The 22,606-nt window shown below is 24.8% G+C and overlaps 1 protein-coding gene across 2 annotated transcripts; it reads left to right on the top strand.

Annotated features, from left to right (window-relative positions):
• Nucleotides 1-64: 64 nt before the first annotated feature.
• LOC107443088 (UTP3 small subunit processome component Sas10) lies at nucleotides 65-21,743 on the top strand. Of its 2 annotated transcripts, none has more exons than XM_043046389.2 (17): nucleotides 65-205; nucleotides 281-377; nucleotides 2,834-2,887; nucleotides 3,225-3,300; nucleotides 4,174-4,254; nucleotides 4,337-4,434; nucleotides 6,258-6,302; nucleotides 8,305-8,370; nucleotides 10,888-10,944; nucleotides 12,245-12,354; nucleotides 13,054-13,150; nucleotides 13,411-13,544; nucleotides 16,474-16,519; nucleotides 17,333-17,406; nucleotides 18,441-18,510; nucleotides 19,659-19,766; nucleotides 21,578-21,743. In XM_043046389.2, exons 1-17 carry the CDS (start codon nucleotides 189-191, stop codon nucleotides 21,665-21,667), a joined length of 1,320 nt encoding a protein of 439 aa, XP_042902323.1. In that variant the 5' UTR covers nucleotides 65-188; the 3' UTR covers nucleotides 21,668-21,743. The 2 variants fall into 2 exon arrangements, with proteins under 2 accessions (XP_042902323.1, XP_042902321.1); XM_043046387.2 differs by lacking the exons at nucleotides 16,474-16,519; nucleotides 17,333-17,406; nucleotides 18,441-18,510 and adding exons at nucleotides 13,789-13,834; nucleotides 14,606-14,679; nucleotides 15,551-15,620.
• The last annotated feature ends 863 nt before the right edge of the window (nucleotides 21,744-22,606 follow it).

Genomic DNA, 22,606 nt, shown 5'->3' with positions numbered 1-22,606 from the left:
CTTCGTCTATTACTTGAGACTTTAATGTTGCACATTTTTATAAAGAGTATTATTATTTCTAGAAATAAGTAGCCGGAAACGTTTATAATTCTAGTAAATAAACATTGTACGAATTTACATGTGTTCAGATTACTTGTCTTATAGTCGTTTTCACTGCTAATTTAAACTCCTATCAATTAAAACTCACAATGAAAAGCCGTAAGGTGTAAGTATTTCAATCAGTTTATAATATTCTTATTTATATTGTAAGATTTTTTTTCTAATTTTCTTTCTTTTCCAGTAAAGCTGCGGCGCGTAGCAAAGCCTATATGAAGAAACTAAAAGGTTCAATTCCACTTGATGTCGAAGAAAATAGTTTTGATGAACATGAAGGAGAAGTAAATTATAATTTATTATTGCGTAAATTTAAGCATATTTAATAAATTATATTGTAAAATTATTATGTTACTTTTCTAAAATTTTTGAGAAAATCTGACCTAAAAATTTTATTTCTGAGACTCCTGTCCAGTTTTTAGGTATTTAAGTATGCTTAAGCAAATTATGTATAAATAATAAAAATGAAAAAAAGAATTTTATTATTTAATTTTGTCTCATAAGCAAAGGAAAAATTCCTCATGACAAAGTGTTTGTATGCTTGTAAAATAGGAAAGTATTAGTATTCGAAATGTTTACGTTATAAATATTTTATCTACCCCAAATTAAATTTATAACAAGATTAAAATTTTTGCAATTTATAAATTCTGATTATTGAATCTTTACACAATTTAGAACATGTTTCTCATGATTTTTATAAATACATCTTAAAAATTACTATATGTTACAATTTTGTTTATATTTTTACAATGCATGAATTAATTATACATTGTGGAAGTATTTATACATTGAGGAAGTAAAATCAATCTAGTTATGGAAATCTAGAACAGAACATTGACATTCAAATGATAATATATTTGGTGTTATGTATGAGTAAAGCAAAACACCATGAATATAGCACAATTAAAAGCACAGCAATGGATATACTGTAGTTTTAGTTCTAACAAAAACCTAACTTAGTGTCTATACATAAAATATTGATCAAAAATTAGCGAAACATACATGTAGCAGTAAGTAGAAAAGTGGCTTAACTACTAGGGATAAAAATAACGAGATAATAATAAAGGAAGAAGATAATAAAGAGGTGGGAAGAGATATACAGTGCAGAACTCGTTATCTGGAAACCAAAAAACCGGAACAAAATTCAATACATTTTTCCGCCATTTTTAAAAATAATTTTTTTTTTTCCTCATAAGATTTTAATATTTTTCTTTCTTTTTTGAAAGATGTTTACCTTACCATCATTTTGGAAATAATCATTAGTGTATTACTTCATTGTTTTTTCTTCTTTATATGATTATTTAATAGATAATTAAGATTATTTAATAGATAATTTTTAAGATAATATTTTAAGATTAGACCAAATATTTCTTTTTTTTAGTTGGGTTTAACAATAAAAAAACGGCTATTTGTAGCGATTCAGAAAACCTGAAAAATCAGTTATCCGGAATAGCGATGGTCCCGATCGTTCCGGATAATCGATTCCCTACTGTAGTAGGAAATTCCAATGTTTAAGTTGTAGACATTAAATTAGACCAATGTCTTTCAAAACTTATTTAGTGCATTTTTTTAAACTTTGTTTTCACAAAAAAATTTCCCACTTCTTGAGAATTTTAATCTTTTTTTTTTTACCTACTGCAAACCCGCTACCCTAATTTTGTGGGATCAAAATAAAAGTTTATAAGTGAGTTTTTTCATGCAAGTTTAAGCAAATCATTGGAATCCTTATAGAAAATTGTGTTATGATCGGCAACTTTATAATTATGGGTACTATTAATCTAACAGATTTATTAAATGTAACTACAGTGACCCTTGACCACATCTATGTAAATACAGTACTACTATTGACCACATCATTTTTTTTTTTTTTTTTTTTTTTTTTTTTCAATAGAAGATTAAGTTGGAAATAGCAAACTTTTTATTCAAAAGGCAATCTTGATTACACTTTTTTTTACAATTGAAAAATTTAATGATATGCAAATTATTCTCTAGCATATAATTATAAGTATGAAATGGTTCATGTGAGTAGAAAATGGTTTAAAAAGTTTCTAAATGGTTTCTGCATATTGCAGAACTTAAAAATATTGTGATAATTTGATCTACTAGCTTTTCAAGGTCATTAAATAAAAATTTTGATGATTTTGTAAAGAAGCTGTTCCTTAATTTAGAACTTACCAAATTCATCCTGAAAAACAATTATTTAACATAAACTATTGCCTTATTGATATGAGAAGATTAACAACTTACGCTTAAGATTAACAGCTTCACTAGTTTCGAAAATTCATCTCAGATAGTGCTTTTCCTTTCCATGATATATGATTTTTAAAAGGTGTAATTACGAATCGAGATGTATGATTTTTGAATCTTGTAAATACAAAATATGATGTATGATCTTTGAATTGCAAAGAAAAGAATCACAACGCATGGTTTTTAAAACATATCATTTTTGAAATCTCTGCATTTAATAACAGATCTTGCAAGTACAAGTTTCTAAAAACAAAGTACTCAGATCATGCCAAAACAAAATATCTCTAAAATTTTAACAATAATTTGCATGTAAACATTTGTTATACTTTTATGTTTGTTCTTTAGTTTAGACATTTTAATATATCTTTGAATTTTATATATATATTTCATTAATTTATTTTATCAACAAAATTAAAGACTCATGCTGCCAATATAAAGTTTAAATAAACAAATAAAATCTAATTTTTCATCTTTACTTTGATTTTTTTATTAGGATTCTGTTGAAGAAGATGACAATACTCAATTTCAAGAGGATAGCTCCAGTGAGGTAAATACATATTATTTAGATTTATTAGGATAACATCAGTAAAGTGCTATTTATGTATCTTTAATGTTTTTATATAACATTGGATTTCAGGCAATGTATAAATAAAATAAAAATAAAAATTCACTAAATAACTAATTATTACACCATTGATGCTTCTAATGCAAATTTATATAAATGGAAAATAAGTTGCCAAGAATTTATTTGTATATCTTGCATCAAATTTTTGTTTGAAGGAAATTAAATGCTTTTCAACTGTTAATATTGTAATTGCATATTTTATAAGTTATAAATGCTTTCTTTTGCTTATGAATTGATTTATTAAGTTTAACTTAATTAGGAGGAAGTTCTTCCGATTACAGACGATGAAAATGATAGCTCAGAAGAAGAGGAGGAAGGTGAAAATGAAGATGAAGGTACATCTTTTTTAGCTAGTTATGCTTAAGGATATTTTAATAATGCACACAGTTATTTCCTTATTCTCATAATATTTAGAGAAGTTTTTAAATAATAATTGTTAAATAAACCTAATTGTTCAGAATTGCATTTTAAAAATTCATATCAATATTACATTTTTACTTTCATTAATAATAATTTTTTCCTGCAAAATTTATTTTAAGTATAAAGCAATGATTTAAAAACAACAACTTTATGTTAAAAAAAATGTCATTTTTTCCCCTTCAGAGTTATACTAGTCTTAAAAATTATTTCATTGTATAATTTTATGACTGTTGTTTATTCAGTCAAAAACACTCCTCCTAAGTATTTTTTTAAGCTTTAAATCTTTAATCTTGAGTTACAAAGAATTTGATTGAATACAATGCTCAAAATTAAATAATGTATATACGTTATACTCATTATTATCAATTTTTTTTCCAAGAGTAATCTCAAGCTGACATATTAATGTAAAGTAAGCCTTATAGTATTAGTAATTGAATATTTGATCTGAAACATTATTCCTTGTTAATCTCTGAGCAAAGCCCCCCCCTTTTTTTTTTTAAAAAATAAAGTTTTATTTTGGGGTCTTAGCAGCTGCTGTTATTGGAAGTTTTGAGCAATAACATTCAATTTCCTGAAACATAAAAAGATTCTCATGTCACCCTCTCTGCATTCATCATTTATATATTTACTGAAGGCTTTCATCTTCATGAGATAACAGATGTTTTAGTCTTTTTTTAAGAATGACTAAAACATCTGTTTATAAAAATTTTAACTGCAGTTTTTCTGTGTATTTCAAAACATTTACTTTGTTCTATTCTAATGTATTTTTTTTTAACACTTATTTTTAGATTTGCCTGATTTAAATAATTGGGGCAAGAAGAAAAGCATATACTATAATGCAGATTTTGTTGACAAAGACAGAGGGAAGAGTAAGTTTATTGAAAAAATTTCATAGTTTATGCATTGCTTTTTATTTGTCATAAATTTTAATTGAAATGTTTTATGTCTTAGCCTATAGAGAAGAAGATTTAGAACTTGAAAATGCTGAAAGGGAAGCAGCAGGCCTTCAACAGGAAACGGCAATGCAGCTAGATAGATTTGAATCTTCAGTAATTTTTATTTTATTATTTAATTTTTTATTTTATACTCTTTTTAAAAAGAAACTTGAAAAAATATTGTTTGTATTTAATGTTTTTTAGAAATTTTTATTAGAAAGAGGTCATTGGTATTGATTACACAAATTCAGTTATGTTTCTCGATTTTGTTTTGCTATGCTATTGTTTCATGTTGAAACAGCAAATAACATTTTCCATTATATATTAAATTGAGCAATAACAGTTTATACCAAAATTTTATGAAAAATATAGCCTTAATGATTATAACCTTTGTTTCAAAATCATTATTCAAATACCATACATTTTAAAAAATGTGCTGTTTAAAATAAACTTAAGTTTATTTAAAAAAATCTAAAAATATTTAACCCAAAGTTTTTTTATTATGATATCGTATAATTTTTTATGAATTCCTTTCATGGACACTATTTAGTTTTATTTTATTTCTTAGAGAGTGAAAAAAAAATAGTTAAAACAGTAATAAAATTTGAAGAAAATAAGAAGTAATAACAATTAAGGCAGCAAAATTAAGATAGCAACTAAAATTACTACATATTTTTTATTGATTACTTAGACATATGCTTCTTCTAATCCAAGTGGAAGAATTTTTTAAGAATAAATATCAAATATTAATACATTTTTAAAACAGCTTACTGTTCACATCTAGTTTAATTATTTATATTTGTTACTTGTCAGCAATTTGAGTATTATTTACTTATATTATAATTTTAGAATAAAAAATTAGCTCTTGATGTTTATAATAAATAATATAATTAAAAAAAAGCTATTTTCATTATATAAGATGTAGAAAGCAAAATTAAAAAGTTATTGATATTTAAAAAAAAAAATTTAATAAAAACTTATTCAGTTGGAAAAATCTTGACCAACTCATATTTTAAAAGAATATTTGCAATAATTAGAATTAATTCTTAAACACAAATAATTCGATCGGAATGCAATTATCAACTATGAATTAAAATTATTTAAGAGCAGACTTTGCTTTTAACTAAACACTCTTTTTGTAATATTATTCATCTACATAAGCGTTAAAAAGTGGTGCAACTCCATAGTTATAATGATGTAATTTTTGACATTAATTGTACCATATTTAGTCATATCTTTCATTATAAAAGTGAAGCAACTACAATACATTAAAGTGCCATAGAGGTCAATATTGACTACTGCTTGTGTTTATTTTCATACACGTATCATTATAAAAAGCTCATTGTTCCAAAATTCATTTACTAAGTGATACTTCACTTTTACAGTGAACTACCCATCTAAGTGTTCCTTTTTAGAAAAGTAAAGATAACATTATTCATGCTTAAAAACGAATTATCATAATAGATTATATAGATTTTAAAATATAAGTTTCTTCCTGTGTTTATCTGGAAGAAATAGTTTTCTTCCAGATAAAAACTCAAATTTGAAGTATAGTAATGCGAACAATGTCTGACTGTCAAAAGTTTTTTTTTTTGTATTTTTAATGCTTATTTCATTATTAGCCTTTCGTTTTCCAAAAGTAAAAAAAAATATTGTTCTACTTCGTAAAAAACACTTTAGAATTTTTTTTCTTTTATTGCAGAAATAATTTTTTTTAATGTGCAAATAAAATAAAGTTTTGTTTTCTTTTTCTTGTTTTTCAAGCTATATTGTTCGAAACCTCATTTTTTTTTAGTTTAAGTAAAATATTTGAAGTGTGAGGATCTGATCAGTCTGTAAATATATGCTTCAAGATAACATTTTAATTTGTTTTATTTAGCTTTATAAACTTATTAAAATTGTTTTTTTTTTACATTCTATATACATGTTTTTTCTAGGCATATTTGGAAGATTATGACAGAGCTCTTGAACTCATATCAAAAGTAAGTAATTTTATATTAAAATTTTTATTGTATTTTTCAAATAATTTTGCATTATTTATCAAGATTGTAATAGAACTGCTAATTCCAAAGCCTTTTCTAGAGTATTAGTATATATTTTTTCAAGTTCATTATTTATACAGACCCACAAGAAATCTCTTGGGCATATGTACATGTTTTCATTTAACATGCTTGTTAAAACATATTCAAATCTTATGAATAAGCTGGCTATTATTTTTGTGCTTGAAAAGAATGCCTTGCCCTATTATGGTGGCGCCTTCTTTTAAAAAAAAAAAGTTTTTGAGGTAGGCAAATGTAAAAAAAAAAGGTAGAAAATGAGGTTATTTTTTGCTCCAAAAATAATCTCAGTAATAAACCTCAATTTTAACCTCATTAGCATCTCATAAAATCATCCTCATATCATAAAATACCTCTGCAATACTTTTAGTTTAGATTGGATGGAATTGTTCACACCTCAAATATACTTATTTGCTTGAATTGCAGAAAAAATAGCCAATAGCCTGTAAATCTTAAAAATAACCTCTCTAAGCTGGTTGCTCTAAAGTAGATTTCCAACAACCTCTAGTGTGAATAAGAATTTTTATACACCTTGAGACGTTGATCTTTTAAGGTTGTTTTTGAAATTAACCTTAAATCAAGGGATACCTCAAAAAATACTAAAATTTTTGTAAGGGTTTAGCTCTATGTGTTGTGGATAACGTAATAAACTTTCATGCACCTGTTTGGAACAGTGCTTAGTTCAATACTTGACATCAAAAATGTTGAAATTTTTATTGTTGGGTCAAAATGTTTAGTTTTTAAACTTAGTTCTAGTTATTTTTTGTCACCCTGTAAAGAAGCCCATTTTAATTATAGTACATAATTTGTATCTTATGTATTTGTTATTTTGAGGAAACATTGTAAATACATGCTATTTCCTTTTCAATCAAAATTCCAATCTCTTTGAAACAAGCTAGAGCACTTAAATTTTAACAGAAGCTCAGGGCTGAAAGATATTTTAAGTATTAATCTTTTTTATTTGTTAAAAACAGAATTTAATGCCAATTGAAATTTATTGTCACTGAAAATTATATCCCTGTTCTGAATGGGTAAGGAGGTCAAACCACAATTGCGTTTCTGTGTTTGTTGTCAAGGTGACAGCTACAAACATAATTTATCATCATCTCAAGCAAAATAAAAATTCCAATTGCTTTTTGACTGATTAAAGTAATCAAATTAAAACTGTAGTTGTATCTCCAAGCACAATACAAACAGCAGAATAAGAGTGCTACCAAAGCGATTTATTGCCAAATAGAATTCAATGTCAATCAAATTCTTGACCACTTTTTGACTTTACAAATTTTAACTGGAGCCCCATGCCTAATGCCTAAATGTTATAAACAAAATTTTTTGCTATTTTATCAATTATCCAAATTTCTACTAATTTTCATAAACAAATTAACAGACAAATGACAAAAAAAGGAAGTAATAAAATAATGTAAAACATTTTTATGCAGTTCAAGTATAGTAAAAATAGATAATGTTTCTGCTTTTGTCAGTCTAATGATTAAAAATGTTGGATGCGTCATTTTTGTAATAAACTTTTATCACCACTAAAAATACCCCCTCATATCCTTTGGAAGTTATGCATACTCACTCATTGTTTTGGTATTCTATAAAAATTGTTGCTGAATATATTTGTTATTGACCACAATCTGATTTCTCTCAAAACAAACATATGTGAAACTGTTTCTCCTCTTCCCGTCAGGACAACAACATTGCAGGCTGTTTAACCAATTGACTTTTTAAAATTTTATTGCAGTTTATTTGTACTGTAAAGCTATGTTAAGAGAAATTAAAATTAACTTGTAATTTTTATTAAATATTTTGTTTTCTATTTCAATTCTAGTATGAAGATTGTACTAGTATTTATATAATCTTATGTTGATAAATTATAAAAGAAATTTACTTATTATAAAAAAACTAACTTATTATTAATTTTTAGAAGCTTCCATTGAAATCTGAAGGGGAATTACAAGATGCTGACAATCTTGAAATTGAAAAGCTAAAGGTATATACTTTATCTTGATTATTAATTTGGATTTTTAATACTTAAACTATTGTTATTTGAAATTTAAGACTTAATTTATCTTTTCATTAGCAGTTGTAAGAATTTATTAAAGTACTATGTTTACCTTCTTGCCATTTGCTTCCTTAATTTTATTTTATTATATATATATATATATACATACATACATACAGTAGAGCGCCGATTATCCGAACGTCCAATTATCCGAACTATGACTGAATTTGTTGTTTTTTTAAAAATACTTTTTAACTTTTCAACAATTTTTCTAAATTTCTGAACCAGTAGATCATCCGACTGCAAAATGCCAGGTTATGCAGCAGAAGAAAAAAAAGACTGGTGTCGAGACACTGAAAAGTTCCCAGGATTTCAAATTTTAAATGATAATGAAATTGTTGCTGAAATTTTGAATGAAAATCGGAACTCTACAGACGAAGAGGAAGGAGTAGGTGATCAAGTTCAAGATAGTGAACCTTCTCATATAGAAAAATGCAATTCATTAGATATTGCAATGAATTGGCTAGAACTTCAAAATGATGTTGATCCAGTTGTTTTATTTAAAAAGAATAAGGGATATGGCTGCTCAAAAAAGAGCATCTTCTTAGATAGAGCAAGTCTTTGCAGGATTTCTTTTGCAATGGAAAATAAAGAAAAATGTGGTAAAATCAGTAATTGACAAAAAAAAAGTTATAAAAAGCTGAAACATGAAAAAAAAATTCAAATTGAACAAAAGTTAAAAAATATTTAAAAATTGAGAAAAAAAAATATTTTAAACAGAGTTATTTTAGATTGTACTGCCAGTCCTAAACCTGGAAAAAGTGTGAAGGGAAGTTAGTGCATAAATAATAATCATTTAAACTCGATTTTAAACAACTTTCCAATTATCCGAACCACGTTCGGTCCTGAGCAGTTCGGATAATCGGCGCTCTACTGTATGTTNAAAAACAAGGAGGGATATGGCTGCTCAAAAAGAGTATCTTCTTTGAAACAAAAGTCTGCTGGATTTCTTTTGCAATGGAAAATAAAGAAAAATGTGGTAAAATCAGTAATTGACAAAAAAAAAAGTTATAAAAAGCTGAAACATGAAAAAAAAATTCAAATTGAGCAAAAGTAAAAAAAAAGTAAGTAAAAAATATTTAAAAATTGAAAAAAAAAAACCCTTTTAAACAGAGTTATTTTAGATAGTACTGCCAGTCCTAAACCTGGAAAAAGTGTGAAGGCAAGTTAGTGCATAAATAATAATCATTTAAACTCGATTTTAAACAGCTTTCCAATTATCCGAACTTTTCATTATCCGAAACATGTTCGATCCTGAGCAGTTCGGATAATCGGCGCTCTACTGTGTGTGTGTGTGTGTATATATATATATAATATATCGTTAATCTTTATCATATTATTTTTTTTGTACAGTGAAACTCTCGGGAGCGACACCTCTCTGTTCGACAATAAAATTGTAAAATGATCGTTAATGGAGATTGGTCGTTCTTAAAGATTACCTTCATTAACTTCAAAATGTTATGGATGGTACATGTTTTTTTACGAGCAGTTTTAATTTTAATTGGTAGCATTTTCTTAGTGTAAAAATGCCACTTGTTTTGGTATCATGAAAACCGAATTGATGAATAAAATTTAAAGCTAATAAAAATTACTCTTACTATTATAATTATGTGTAAAAACAAATTTACCAATTAAGAGTGCTAGAACTATTTAAATCAAATAAAAAATTTTGCTTTTTCTGTAAATTTGAATTTAATTTATCTTAAAAATTAATTAGCTTTAAAAATGAGAAGAGTTTTTTTTGTTGAGATGCTTAGTTTTTTTTATTAAATTACTTTCTTTTTCTAATTTATCTTTCAACTCTAAAAATAAATCATTGATAGCATCTTGTTTAGTGTATTTTGACTCCAATATGAGGTTGTTGGTCTCTTTAAGAAATCTTCAAAAAGAGCTCTCTAAATAAGAGCCACTCACAAATATTTTGAATCTACTTATTTGTTTTGTTAATATTTTTTGTTTTGGTATTCTTTCTTGTTTCCTTATTTGACCTTTCCCAAATTTAGGGCAAAGGTTTGCCTGGTCACTGAGGGAGGTTTTTATGGTCTCTCCTAAAGATTTTCTTTAAGACAAAGTCTATGGAAAGAATTCTCTGCCTCCCAAAAGTGGTTGTAAATAAAGGAGGTCGCTACACAGAGTTGTCTTCCCTCGAGGTTTCACTGCATTATTACTTGCTATCTGTGAACAAACTTTTTTTTTAAAAAATTTCATTTTGATATTTGGTCTTATTCCAACAGTCATTAATTAAATTTTCAGTTGTATTTATGGAATTTGTAATTATGTATAAATGTATTCAAAATGGTATTTTGAACAAATATTCATATTTTCATTAATATTCATATTTGCCTTATAATTTGAATCTTTCTCATTAAAAATTTCACTATTTTTAATTGGTGTTATTTTGTGTGATATTATTACATTTCTACTTACTTTAAATTGTAATTTCAGCATGAAAGTAGAAAGTATCCCAAGTTGTCTGAGTATAAAGAGAATTTCAAGGAAAAGGTAATACTAGTTCAATTTGATTTCATTTTTTCACTTGTTAATCATTTGTTATGTATGTAAAAAGTTTTAAAGTAGATTTAAAAAAATAAATAGATAAAATGGCTTACTTTGTTGTGAAACTTAATTTGCATTTAAATGAAATTTGCATTTAGTATTATTTAATTTTCCATTTAATAATTTTTTATTTATTATTATATATTATTTATTGGTTTATGCAATTATTATTAATTACGCAATACATTTATCGTATCATATGGCATGGAAGTTGATATTTCCTACCCTCAAAAGTGGAGTTACATTGAATGGAGTTTGACATCTGTTAATCGTGGCATTTAATAAAGTTGAACTTTCATTAATCATGTAAAATCAGGGAATTATAAGCAATAAAAAAGATATGAATTACTCAGTATCAATATCCTTTTTAAAAAAAACTATTTTTATTATGCTATATACAATTGATTTTGCATTTTCTCTCAAATTTTCCTTGCGTATAAAGTTTTCTTATAAACAATATTTCAAATCAGGTTTAGAATTAAATGAAGAATAAGAATGGTTAAGATAATTTATTCAAGAGTATTTAAAAAATTTTAACTCAATGAAGAATTATAAGAAATATGAAGAAAAGCTACAAATTTAAAAAATTCCACATCTTCACCTGTGTTGAATTCAATAACCTTAGTTGGATTTAATGACATTTGGATTTTTTAGCAGTTATCTTATACATCTGGCATCAAAAATTTAATATTTTGTTATCAAAATAGGGGATCAACTTATACACCCCATAAATATTAGCTCATTGCTCTTAACATTTTTTATTTTTCAATAGTCTGATTTTAAAATGTTAAAGAAAACTTAAAAGTTTAATATTTCTCACTATAGGAGCAGTTTTATGTATAAAAAATTTATGCCTTTAATACAATGCTAAAAACTTATTTTCTCCAAATATTTTAGTTTTGCCCTAATTGTAGCAAATTCATTGGGAGCCAGTTTGGAAAATAAAAAAAATTACTTTTCTTACTAAAAAAAATACTTTTGCATTAAAAACTTACCAAAATCTATTACTTTTTACTATAATTGTTTGTGGAACGTCAGGAACATTTTCCTTTCATTAAAATTATACCTCTAGCTTGTATCATCAATTACAAATCACTGGAATGTGTTTAAATGCAGTAATAAAAGAAAAGCTATTATGTTAACCTCAGAGAATATCTATCTCTCTTTAGAAGTTCTTAATTTAAGTAATAATACTATTAACAGGAATTTTTGTTGCTCTTTTATAATTATTTATTTTATCTTTTAGTTTTCAGAGGTAAATGAAAAATTAGCTCCTCTCCTAGAGCTGTCTGAAAGAGTAGAGCTTGATGAAAAATTGGTCTATTTCATAAAACTCAAATATCACATCCTTTTACAGTAAGTGTATAACAACTTTCTAATTTAAATTTATATTTCATGAATTTAGATCCCTAAATATAATTTAGTCTCAATTCCATCATTTGTTTTTTATTTTTTTCCTACAAATTCAATGAAAGCGTTATGTATATTTTTAATCCTGTAAGTTTCTGGACTTAAACAAGACTTGCTAGTAGCTATTCTGTATCAAAAATCCAATTTTTATTTTACATTTCTTAATAAGAAACTCATGTGTAAGCTGGGAAATTTCAGTGTATTTCACTCAATAACTGGCCTCTTAGAAGGTTAAAGGAAACATTTATTAATAATTTTTACATTTTTGTAGTATCTAAAAATTAAAAATATAAGTCAGAGTCTATTAATTATTAAACAATTAATTGTTTTATTTGTTTGTACACCGCTTATCTGAACTATGCACCAATGATTAATGGAGTAGTAATAAAATGTAAACAATAGTTACAGCTATGTTTTATAAATTTTACCAGCTTCATATGATTATTTAAGAAAGTCCTTTATAAATTTAAACAGCATTGTTTGATTTCATAAAAATTCTCTTAAAGAAAGATGAAATTTATTTAAATTTTTCTTTATTTCTGACAAAAATAAAGTTAATAAGTTATATATACTCATTAGTATCACACTGAAATCTGTTCCTAATTGCTTATTCTGTGTGATTAAATAATGCTATTTGTTTTACAGCTACTTATTGAATATTAATTTTTATTTCTACCTGAAATGTTCAGAAGATGTACCTGAAAATCATCCCATTTATAAAAAAATAGAACAGTTTAAAAATGTAAGTCAATTGTTTTGTTAAAATGTTTTGGTTATTTTTTAGTTAAGAACAAGTAATTAACAGTATTCTTTTCATCATCTTGTTTTAATATCTTTACTTTTGTTTTATTATCTTTTAGTTTTTCTAAGACCAATCAATGATTTAATATTTCATATGTAATATGTTGTATATTCATACTTTTTTCTCAATATGAATTGCATTTAAAAGTAAAAGCTTATTAAATTTTTTCTTTTTTTTTTAAATTTCTTTTTCTGTTTTAGCTTGATGAACAGATGAACTCCCATAAAAGTTATTTGAAAGAAATAGAAAGCATTTCACTAATGTTGAAGGAAAATAAAGATATTTCTGTATTTAAAGAGAAAGTATCTAAACCCGATTCATTGCACAAAAGAAGGTATTAGAAAAAATTTAGATTTTTGTGTAGTTTAAAGATATTGTTATTTGGTCTGTTTTTTTTTCTGCTATACAACCACCTCTGACTAGTTTATGCCAATTCTTCATTCCATAGTTAATTTTCCTTCTGATTTCATTAAAATTTATGTGCTTCTAAATTTCATATCTTTTTGAAAAAACTTGTTTCAACTAAAATATATACCTAATCAAAATAATGTTTCAAAGTTTTTAATTGAATTTTGCAGCGAAGATAGAAATTCTGCTAGAAAGAGTAGTCCTGGAAAAAATAAGGTATTTTCTTTTTTTATTTGATATTTTAGTGTATACATGAGTCTCTCCAACATAAATTTATAGTCAAATATATAATGAATAAATGTATTATGAATAAATAATGCAATTAATGACACTGAACGGCAAATTGCTGACAACAATAAAAATTGTCAAAGTAATGAAAGTTTCTTAGCAACTAGAGGATGTGTAAGTTTTTAACAACCACACATCCACACAACATATTAAAATATTTTTTATGCAGTAATAAATAAATAAAAAAATTTATTAAGAACATAGAGATAAAATTTAATTTTTGTAATTTGTAAGCAAAGAAAAAATTTTTTTTGTTCATTATGTATGGAATATTTTTCTAAAAAAATAATTTAATTTGTATTCCTAATTTAGTGCACATTCAGAATTTATTAAGGTTTTTGCATTATTTTTACTGCTAACCACTCCACTACAAGTTTGATATAAAAATTAAACAGTCCTGAATATTTCAAAAACAAGTTTCAAAATGCATATTGTAAAATTGTGCATTGTATTTTTTTTAAATATGTTTAAAAATAAACTAAATTAAATTAAAATCTGTGGGGAAAAAAGTTTATTTTTTAATTTTAATTAAAACTAAAGTTAATTTTTTAAAAAAAATCTATTTCTATTAAAGATTTCACTTATCTTTATAAACTTTATTTTAAAATATTGTATAAATTCAATTATGTTAAAAATTATTCAGACCAGTTTTTCTTTTTATTATGATGAATGATTAATTTTATATTTTTTGTTCTCTAGTCATTAATTTCCAAATTGTTTAGCAACGTTAAAGAAGCATCAGAGAAAAATTTGGTGCCTGGAACTGAAGAAATGTAAGTATATTTAGCTTGAGCATTTGGTGAAAAAATTCATTAAAAAAAAAGTTTATAGTACATATTTTTAAATGCTCTTAAAAGGCTTTAATGTCAAATAAAAAAACTCAGAAAAATTTAACTATTTGCTAAAATGTGCAAAATGTTTAACCAAATGTTTAAACCGAAAATAACCATACAATAAGTGACTTACATTTCAAAAAAAAAAAAAAGGGTAATGTATGATTAATAAATTTATGGTATTCTTTGAAAAAAAAAGTTGCACAGATTATAAATAATAAATTGCTACCACGTGGAAAAATAATTCAGTGAGTCATGTCATTCAAATGGTGTTCAAGGAGCTTTACTTTTATTATGTGATAACATCAAATAAAGTAAAGGTTTAAATAATTTCTTTGAAACTTTTTCTAAGTCAAATGATTAAATTTTGATCGCTATATTGCAGCATTTCCCGAACTTGTGACTTTTGTGTACCCTTTCTAAATTTTTCGTAACGCTGTGTACCACTAATAAAAAAATTTATGTATTTTTTTAAAAATATGTTTATTTTTCTTTTTTGGTACAAAGTTTTGTAGATGCTAACCAACAATCCATGTTAGGGATAAAAATTTGTATTATAAAAATAATCAAAATAAGTAGAATTTATAACAAACTTTTACTATACAAAAATGGCCCAAAAGTAAAAAATCACAACTGGCTGTTGACACCCCTAATTATTAACTGTTAACTCAGCAAAACATAGCCAATAGATAAATACGTAATTGTAAATTTTCATGGCTAGCTTTGTTTTCAAATGAAAATTTTTGAAATTTTCGTTAATATTTACTTTGTTTGCCTATTTTGTTTTAATTGGAAAATAAATATTTGACAGGGAAGAAGATTTTGATGCAGAGAATCCTACAGAAGGAACAGGTGACGAGAAAAGAATGATTACATATCAGGTATATTCTGTGTTGTGACTTTTGAAAAATTAATATTGCTACTTCAGAATTAGTATCATAAAGCTAAAATAATTCAATATGAAAAATTACTTCCAAAATTGTAGCTAATTACTGCTAAAATGACTGTTTTAGTTCCTGTATTGTTAAAAAAAATTTTTTTGTCTAAATCATTAACTTTTTTTAAGGAAAATCATAATCATTTATTATAAAGTGATTATAATTATTAACCTTTTTTTTTAAAGAAAATCATAATAATTTATTATTATAAATTTTTTTAAAAAAAAAATCTTATACTATAATTAGCCGTATTTGAATTGTGTATTTTTATGTACTGTTTGAAAAAATATCATGTAATGAAGCAAAATGTTTCTAAAGCAAAAATATTGATCAAACAATATTTGTATTATAAAGTTTGCTATCTTAAATTAAATTAAATCTATTTAAGATCTGATAAAATGAGGAATTTACAATTTTATGTCAGTAAGTAATGCAAGATTTGTGATTATTTAATAATTAATTAGCTGCACATGTAATTAAAAAATATATCAAGTGAACCACAAATAATTATTTACATACACAATCTTATATTAACATAGTATGTCAACATATCATTTAAGTATTTAATATAAATATTTATTTTAACATCTTAGCACATACAAGAAAAAAACTAAAATATGTTACTGTAAATAATTAGAAATAAATGAAATAATGAGAGGGAAAGAGATCTCTTCCCCTCTCATTAATTTGTATTAGTAAATATGNTAAATTTCATATCTTTTCGAAAAAACTTGTTTTAACTAAAATATATACCTAATCAAAACAATGTTTCAAAGTTTTTAATTAAATTTTACAGCAAAGATAGAAATTCTGCTGGAAAGAGTAGTCTTGGAAAAAATAAGGTATTTTCTTTTGTTGTTTTTTATTTAATATTTTAGTGTATACATGAGTTGGTCTCTTCAACATAAATTTATAACGAATAAATGTATTGTGAATAAATATTGAATTCAATTAATAACACTGAACTGCAATTTGCTGACAACAATAAAAATTGTCAAAGTAATGAAAGTTTCTTAGTAAGTTTTTAGCAACCACACATCCACTAAGTAAGTTTTTAGCAACCACATATCCGCACAACATATTAAAATATTTTTTATGCAGTAATAAATTTAATTTTTTTCATTAGGAACATAAATAAGATAACATTTAATTTTTTGAGATAAAATTTAATTTTTGTAATTTGTAAACAAAGAAAAAAAACTTTTTGTTCTTTATGTATGGAATATTTTTCTATAAAAATAATTTAATTTGTATTCCTAATTTAATGCACATTTAGAATTTATCAATGTTTTTGCATTATTTTTACTGCTAACTATTCCACTACAAGTTTAATGTAAAAATTAAACAGTCCTTAATATTTCAAAAACAAGTTTCAAAGGGCATATTGTAAAATTGCGCATTGTATTTTTTAAAAATATGTTTAAAAATGAAATTAATATCTTACGAGAAAAAAGTTTATTTTTTAATTTTAATTAAAACTGAAGTTAATTTTAAAAAAATCTATTGTTAATTTATTTCGATTTTAGATTTCACTTATATATCTTTGTAAACTTTATTTTAAAATATTGTATAAATTCAATTATGTTAAAAATTATTTAGACCAGTTTTTCTTTTTATTATGGAGAATGATTAATTTTATATTTTTTGTTCTCTAGTCATTAATTTCCAAATTGTTTAGCAACGTTAAAGAAGCATCAGAGAAAAATTTGGTGCCTGGAACTGAAGAAATGTAAGTATATTTAGTTTGAGCATTTGGTAAAAAAATTTATGAAACAAAAAAGTTTATATTACATATTTTGAAATGCTCTTAAAAGGCTTTAATGTAGTCAAATGAAAAATGTAACTATTTTCTAAAATGTGCAAAATGTTTAAACCAAAAATAACCACAGAATAGGTGACTTACATTTCACATAAAAAAAAAAAACATTAATACAATTTTCAAAGAGGTAATGTACGATTAATAAATTTATGGTATTCTTTGAAGAAAAAAAAGGTTACACAGATTATAAATAATAAATTACTACCACTTGGGAAAATAATTCAGTGGGTCATGATGTCATTCAATGGGTGTGTCAAGGTGCTTTACTTTTATTATGTGATAACATCAAATAAAGTAAAGGTATTCTTTGAAAAAAGTTTCTCAGATTATGAATAATTAATTACTACCACTTAGGAAAATAATTAAATTATTCAATGGGTCATGATGTCATTCAAAGGGTGTTCAAGGTGCTTTACTTTTATTATGTGATAAAATCAAATAAAGTATAGGTTTAAATAATTTCTTTGAAATTTTTTCTGAGTCAAATGATTAAACTTTGATTGTTATATTGCAGTGTTTCCCAAGCTTATAACTTTTGTGTACCCTTTCTGAATTTCTGGTAATGCTGTGTAAAAAAAAAAAATGAATGTATTTTTTTAAAAATATGCTTATTTTTCTTTTTTGGTACAAAGTTTTGTAGATACTAACCAACAATCCATGTTCTATGTTAGGGATAAAAATTATATATTATAAAAATAATCAAAATAAGTAGAATTTATAACAAACTTTTACTATACAAAAATGGCCCAAAAGTTTAAAATCACAACTGGCTGTTGACATCCCTAATTATTAACTGTTAACTCAGCAAAAAATAGCCAATAGATAAATACGTAATCGTAAATTTTCATGACTAGCTTTGTTTTTAAATAAAAAGTTTTGAAATTTTCGTTAGTATTTACTTTGTTTGTCTATTTTGTTTTAATTGGAAAATAAATATTTGACAGGGAAGGAGATTTTGATGCAGAGAATCCTACAAAAGAAACAGGCGACGAGAAAAGAATGATTACATATCAGGTATATTCTGATGAATAAAATGTGTTGTGACTTTTGAAAAATTAATATTGCTACTTTAGAATTAGTATCATAAAGCTAACATAATTCAATATGAAAAATTACTGCCAAAATTGTAACTAATTACTGTTAAAATAACTATTATAATATTTCTAAATCATTAACCTTTTTTAAAGAAAATCATAATAATTTATTATAAAGTGATTATAATTATTAACCTTTTTTAAAGAAAATCATAATCATATCATTGAAGAATTTGAATTGTGTATTTTTATGTACTGTTTGAAAAAATATCATGTAAGGAAGCAGAATATTTCTAAAGCAAAAATATTGATCAAACAATATTTGTATTATAAAGTTTGCTGTCTTAAAATAAATTAAATCTGTTTAAGATCTGATAAAATGAGGAATTCACAATTTTATGTCAGTAAGTAATGCTAGATTTGTGATTATTAATATTGCAATGATGACAATAAATTAACTGCACATGTAATTAAAAAATATATCAAGTCCACCAAAAATAATTATTTACATACGCAATCTTATATTAACATAGTATGCCAACATATCATTTAAGTATTTAATAGAAATATTTATTTTAACATCTTAGCACATACAAGAAAAAAACTAAAATATGTTACTGTAAATAATTAGAAATAAATGAAATAATGAGAGGGAAAGAGATCTCTTCCCCTCTCATTAATTTGTATTTGTAAATATGACTAGCAACTATTTGACAATGGACTTCTAAACATAGTTTATTATTATTAAATTGAAGTGATTTAATATAATTTAATTATTATAATTTTCATAATTTTCTAATTCTTAGTAGCTGCTTGTTATGTTAAAAAAATATCCATTAAAATTTTTCTTCTTGCCTAATTTATAAAAAAAACAACAAAAATTTTTATTTATTTATTTTTTAAAAAAAAAATGATGATAGGCATAACAAAATTCTTACAATTTAATGTGTAATTATTCTCTTTATACCACAATATCTAAGCAATTGTTTACACTGTTTTTTAAGTGCAGAATTAGGAATTTAGAATCATTTGTCTTTTGAGTCCATTATTGCTTACATCTCATTTGTTATTTTTAAATAAATTATCCTATTATGCATACATTGTTTAAATTATTAAAAACTTTTCTAGATTGCTAAAAACAAAGGTTTAATTGCTAAAAGGAAAAAAGAGCAGAGAAATCCTAGAGTTCACAATCGAATGAAGTATCGTAAAGCCAAGATAAGGAGGAAGGGACAGGTGATTTTTATTATTTTTTTATAATTTTTTATTAATAAATTTAAAAAAGGATTTAATTGTATTATACCAATTTCATTTTTTGTTACATATATTTTCAATTGAATCAATTTGAAAAATTATTATAATCTCAAATACTTATATTGTAAATTCAGGTTGCTAGATCTTAACAAGCTTGTTAATCTTTTTCTTATACACAGATCGTTAATTTTTAAGAAATTTTGCTAAATTACTAAATTATTAGAATGCCTAGTAAAATAAAAAAGCAGTATGTTTCAAAAAATATCTCTGTGTAGTTCTCAAAAATATTTTTAATGATGAAATCAAATTAAAGCAGAAGTTTTTAACAATTTCATTCTGTCAATGATAAATAATTTTCTAAATTATATACAATATTAGATCACATTCAATTTTTTTATTAGCCAAATATTTAAACAGTTGGTGACTTTTATCAGAAAATTTTAGTAACTAATAGTCAATTTATATTTCATGATAGACGATTGCAAGGCAGGGAACACAAAAATTTATTTATGTTGGTAGGATTTGGCTTTAAGTGTAACTTAAAATTTTGACTTATTTTCTAATAAAATATTTTAATGATGTTTGACTGGTCAATTTATTCGCCCCTTAAAAAAGTTTTATGCTGCTTAGCGTTTTTAAAAAGTGCTTATTTTTTATTTACGTTTTTAAAAACCCTTAAAGGGTTTTTTATTCAGGGTTTGTTAAAAGTTTCTTAATTTTTTATCTTTTAGATAGAAAAGATAGTTTTTGTCTTTGCTGTGTCGATTGTCTTTCTAAATTACAAAAGATGTATTTTTTTGTTAAAAAATCTGGCTACGCACCCTGTAAAGATTTCAGTCTTCCTGATGTGCCAGTGGGATAATGGGAAAGTACAAGTATCTTGAAGAATCAGAGCCCTAGGCACAGAGCCCCTTTCGTAGGCCCTAGGCACAGAGCCAGATTATACCTTTCGTAGGCCCTAAGCATAGCCGTTTTTGGGCCCTCCCCTCCTTCCCCCACTCCTCCCCTCTTTTCAAAATATATGCTAAAAAATTATTTGCGTTCAACAATGAATCAAGATCGTTTGGCATTGCTCGCACTTATGTCTATTGAATACGACATTTTGCGTAGTTTGGAATTCGACAGCATAATACAAGATTTCGTTGAATCCAAAAATCGCAAAAAAGTAATATATTAGATCATAAGATTCTGCAAAATAATTTATTACCGAAAAATATTATATTTTTATTTGTATCTTCATAATTTTGTGCAAAATACACTTGTTGTTTTTAAAGCTAAATTATTTTTGTCAACAAATTTTTTTCTCCCAAGATTTTCGTAGACCCCTGAATTTCGTAGGCCCTAGGCACGTGCCTATAGGTTAATCCGGCCCTGTAAAGGGTGTATATATATTGATAATTTTGCGATTTTTAAAATTTGCCTATTTTATAATTCATTTTTATTACAGCTTGTAATTTCATGCCTATCCCTTCATAAATTTCAATAACCTTGTAAATCACTCTTTCGAGAATTATTACAACAGATTGCTTCACAGTTTTTGAAATCCCTTTATTTTATATATGTTATCATAAAGTACGAACAGCTCATTTGAATAATTTAATTTTGCTGTAATTTATCTATTAGTGGTAGACACTTGCATCTGTCACTTTCATCTAGAATCTGTGATAGATACTTGCTACTATTCGTAATTGAATATATAATTGCTTTAACTTTTGCTGAAATTGATTAATGGTAAGAACTCTTAAAATAATTACATACCTTTATTTTCTTTTTATACCATTATTTCATTTTAGGTACGTGGTGTTGTTAAAGAAATGAAACGCTATGCAGGGGAACCAACTGGAATCTCAGCCCATGTCGTAAGAAGTACAAAAATTAAATAAGTCCATTGTAAATATCAGTTGTATTGTATATTAATCACAGCTTTATATTTTGTTAAATAAAGCTTATGAAATTTAAGTTTTTTTTATCATTTCATTTTTTGTATTTATTTTTGCTCTCGGTTTACCTTTATAAATCTGAAGTTAATCCTTCCTACTACTTAAAAATTATTTTACATAAAATTTTAATTTTATAAAACAAATATTACAATTATTCCAAATCAAACAATGTCATTTACATAGCTGCCAACTGTCCCTAATTTTTAAATCAAATCTGAAAATCAGATATTTTTATAAAAAAATCCGAATTTTCGTAAAATTGCAGTATTTTTGCTTTTAAACCAATCTCTTGTTCTGATCGCCGCAGTCGCGCTTCCTGCGATTATTGTGCTGAAGTAATTTTTAGTAGCTTTTTATTTAAAAATACTATTCCAATAGCTGTTGCTGATATTTCACTAAATTGCTTAAACAACTATTATTATTTTTTAAAAAATGTATTGTAGTATTTAAACACTTGCATCAGAAATATTTGTTTATGATGTAGTTTAATATTTACCTGTGTTTTATTATTTGGAGAATAATAATTATATATTAATTGGTAATGGTTGTTTTTCTTTTTTTTAAACTATTTTACTGGTATTCCTAATTATAAAATATTTATATTATAAATTTCCAACTAAAGATAGTGTTTATAATTTTTTTTTACAAATTTACATAAGGTATTTAAATATATGTCTATTAATGTTATTATTTTATAGTTAAATTTTTGTCTTACTCTCGTAATTGGTGTGTATAGTTTTGTCGCATATAGTGTCCCTAATTTTTGATTTCTAAGGTTGGCAGCTATGCATTTATGTTGTATATAAATCACTACTTTATATTTTGTTTAATAAAGCTTATTTAACCCAAAATTTTAGTTTTTTTTTTATCATTTCATTTTCT

This window comes from Parasteatoda tepidariorum, chromosome 10 (genome assembly GCF_043381705.1).
Source record: "Parasteatoda tepidariorum isolate YZ-2023 chromosome 10, CAS_Ptep_4.0, whole genome shotgun sequence".
NCBI classification, from domain to species: Eukaryota; Metazoa; Arthropoda; class Arachnida; order Araneae; family Theridiidae; genus Parasteatoda; species Parasteatoda tepidariorum.
The sequence above is the reverse complement of the archived record's forward strand: the minus strand, read 5'-3'. Positions and strand labels throughout refer to the sequence as shown.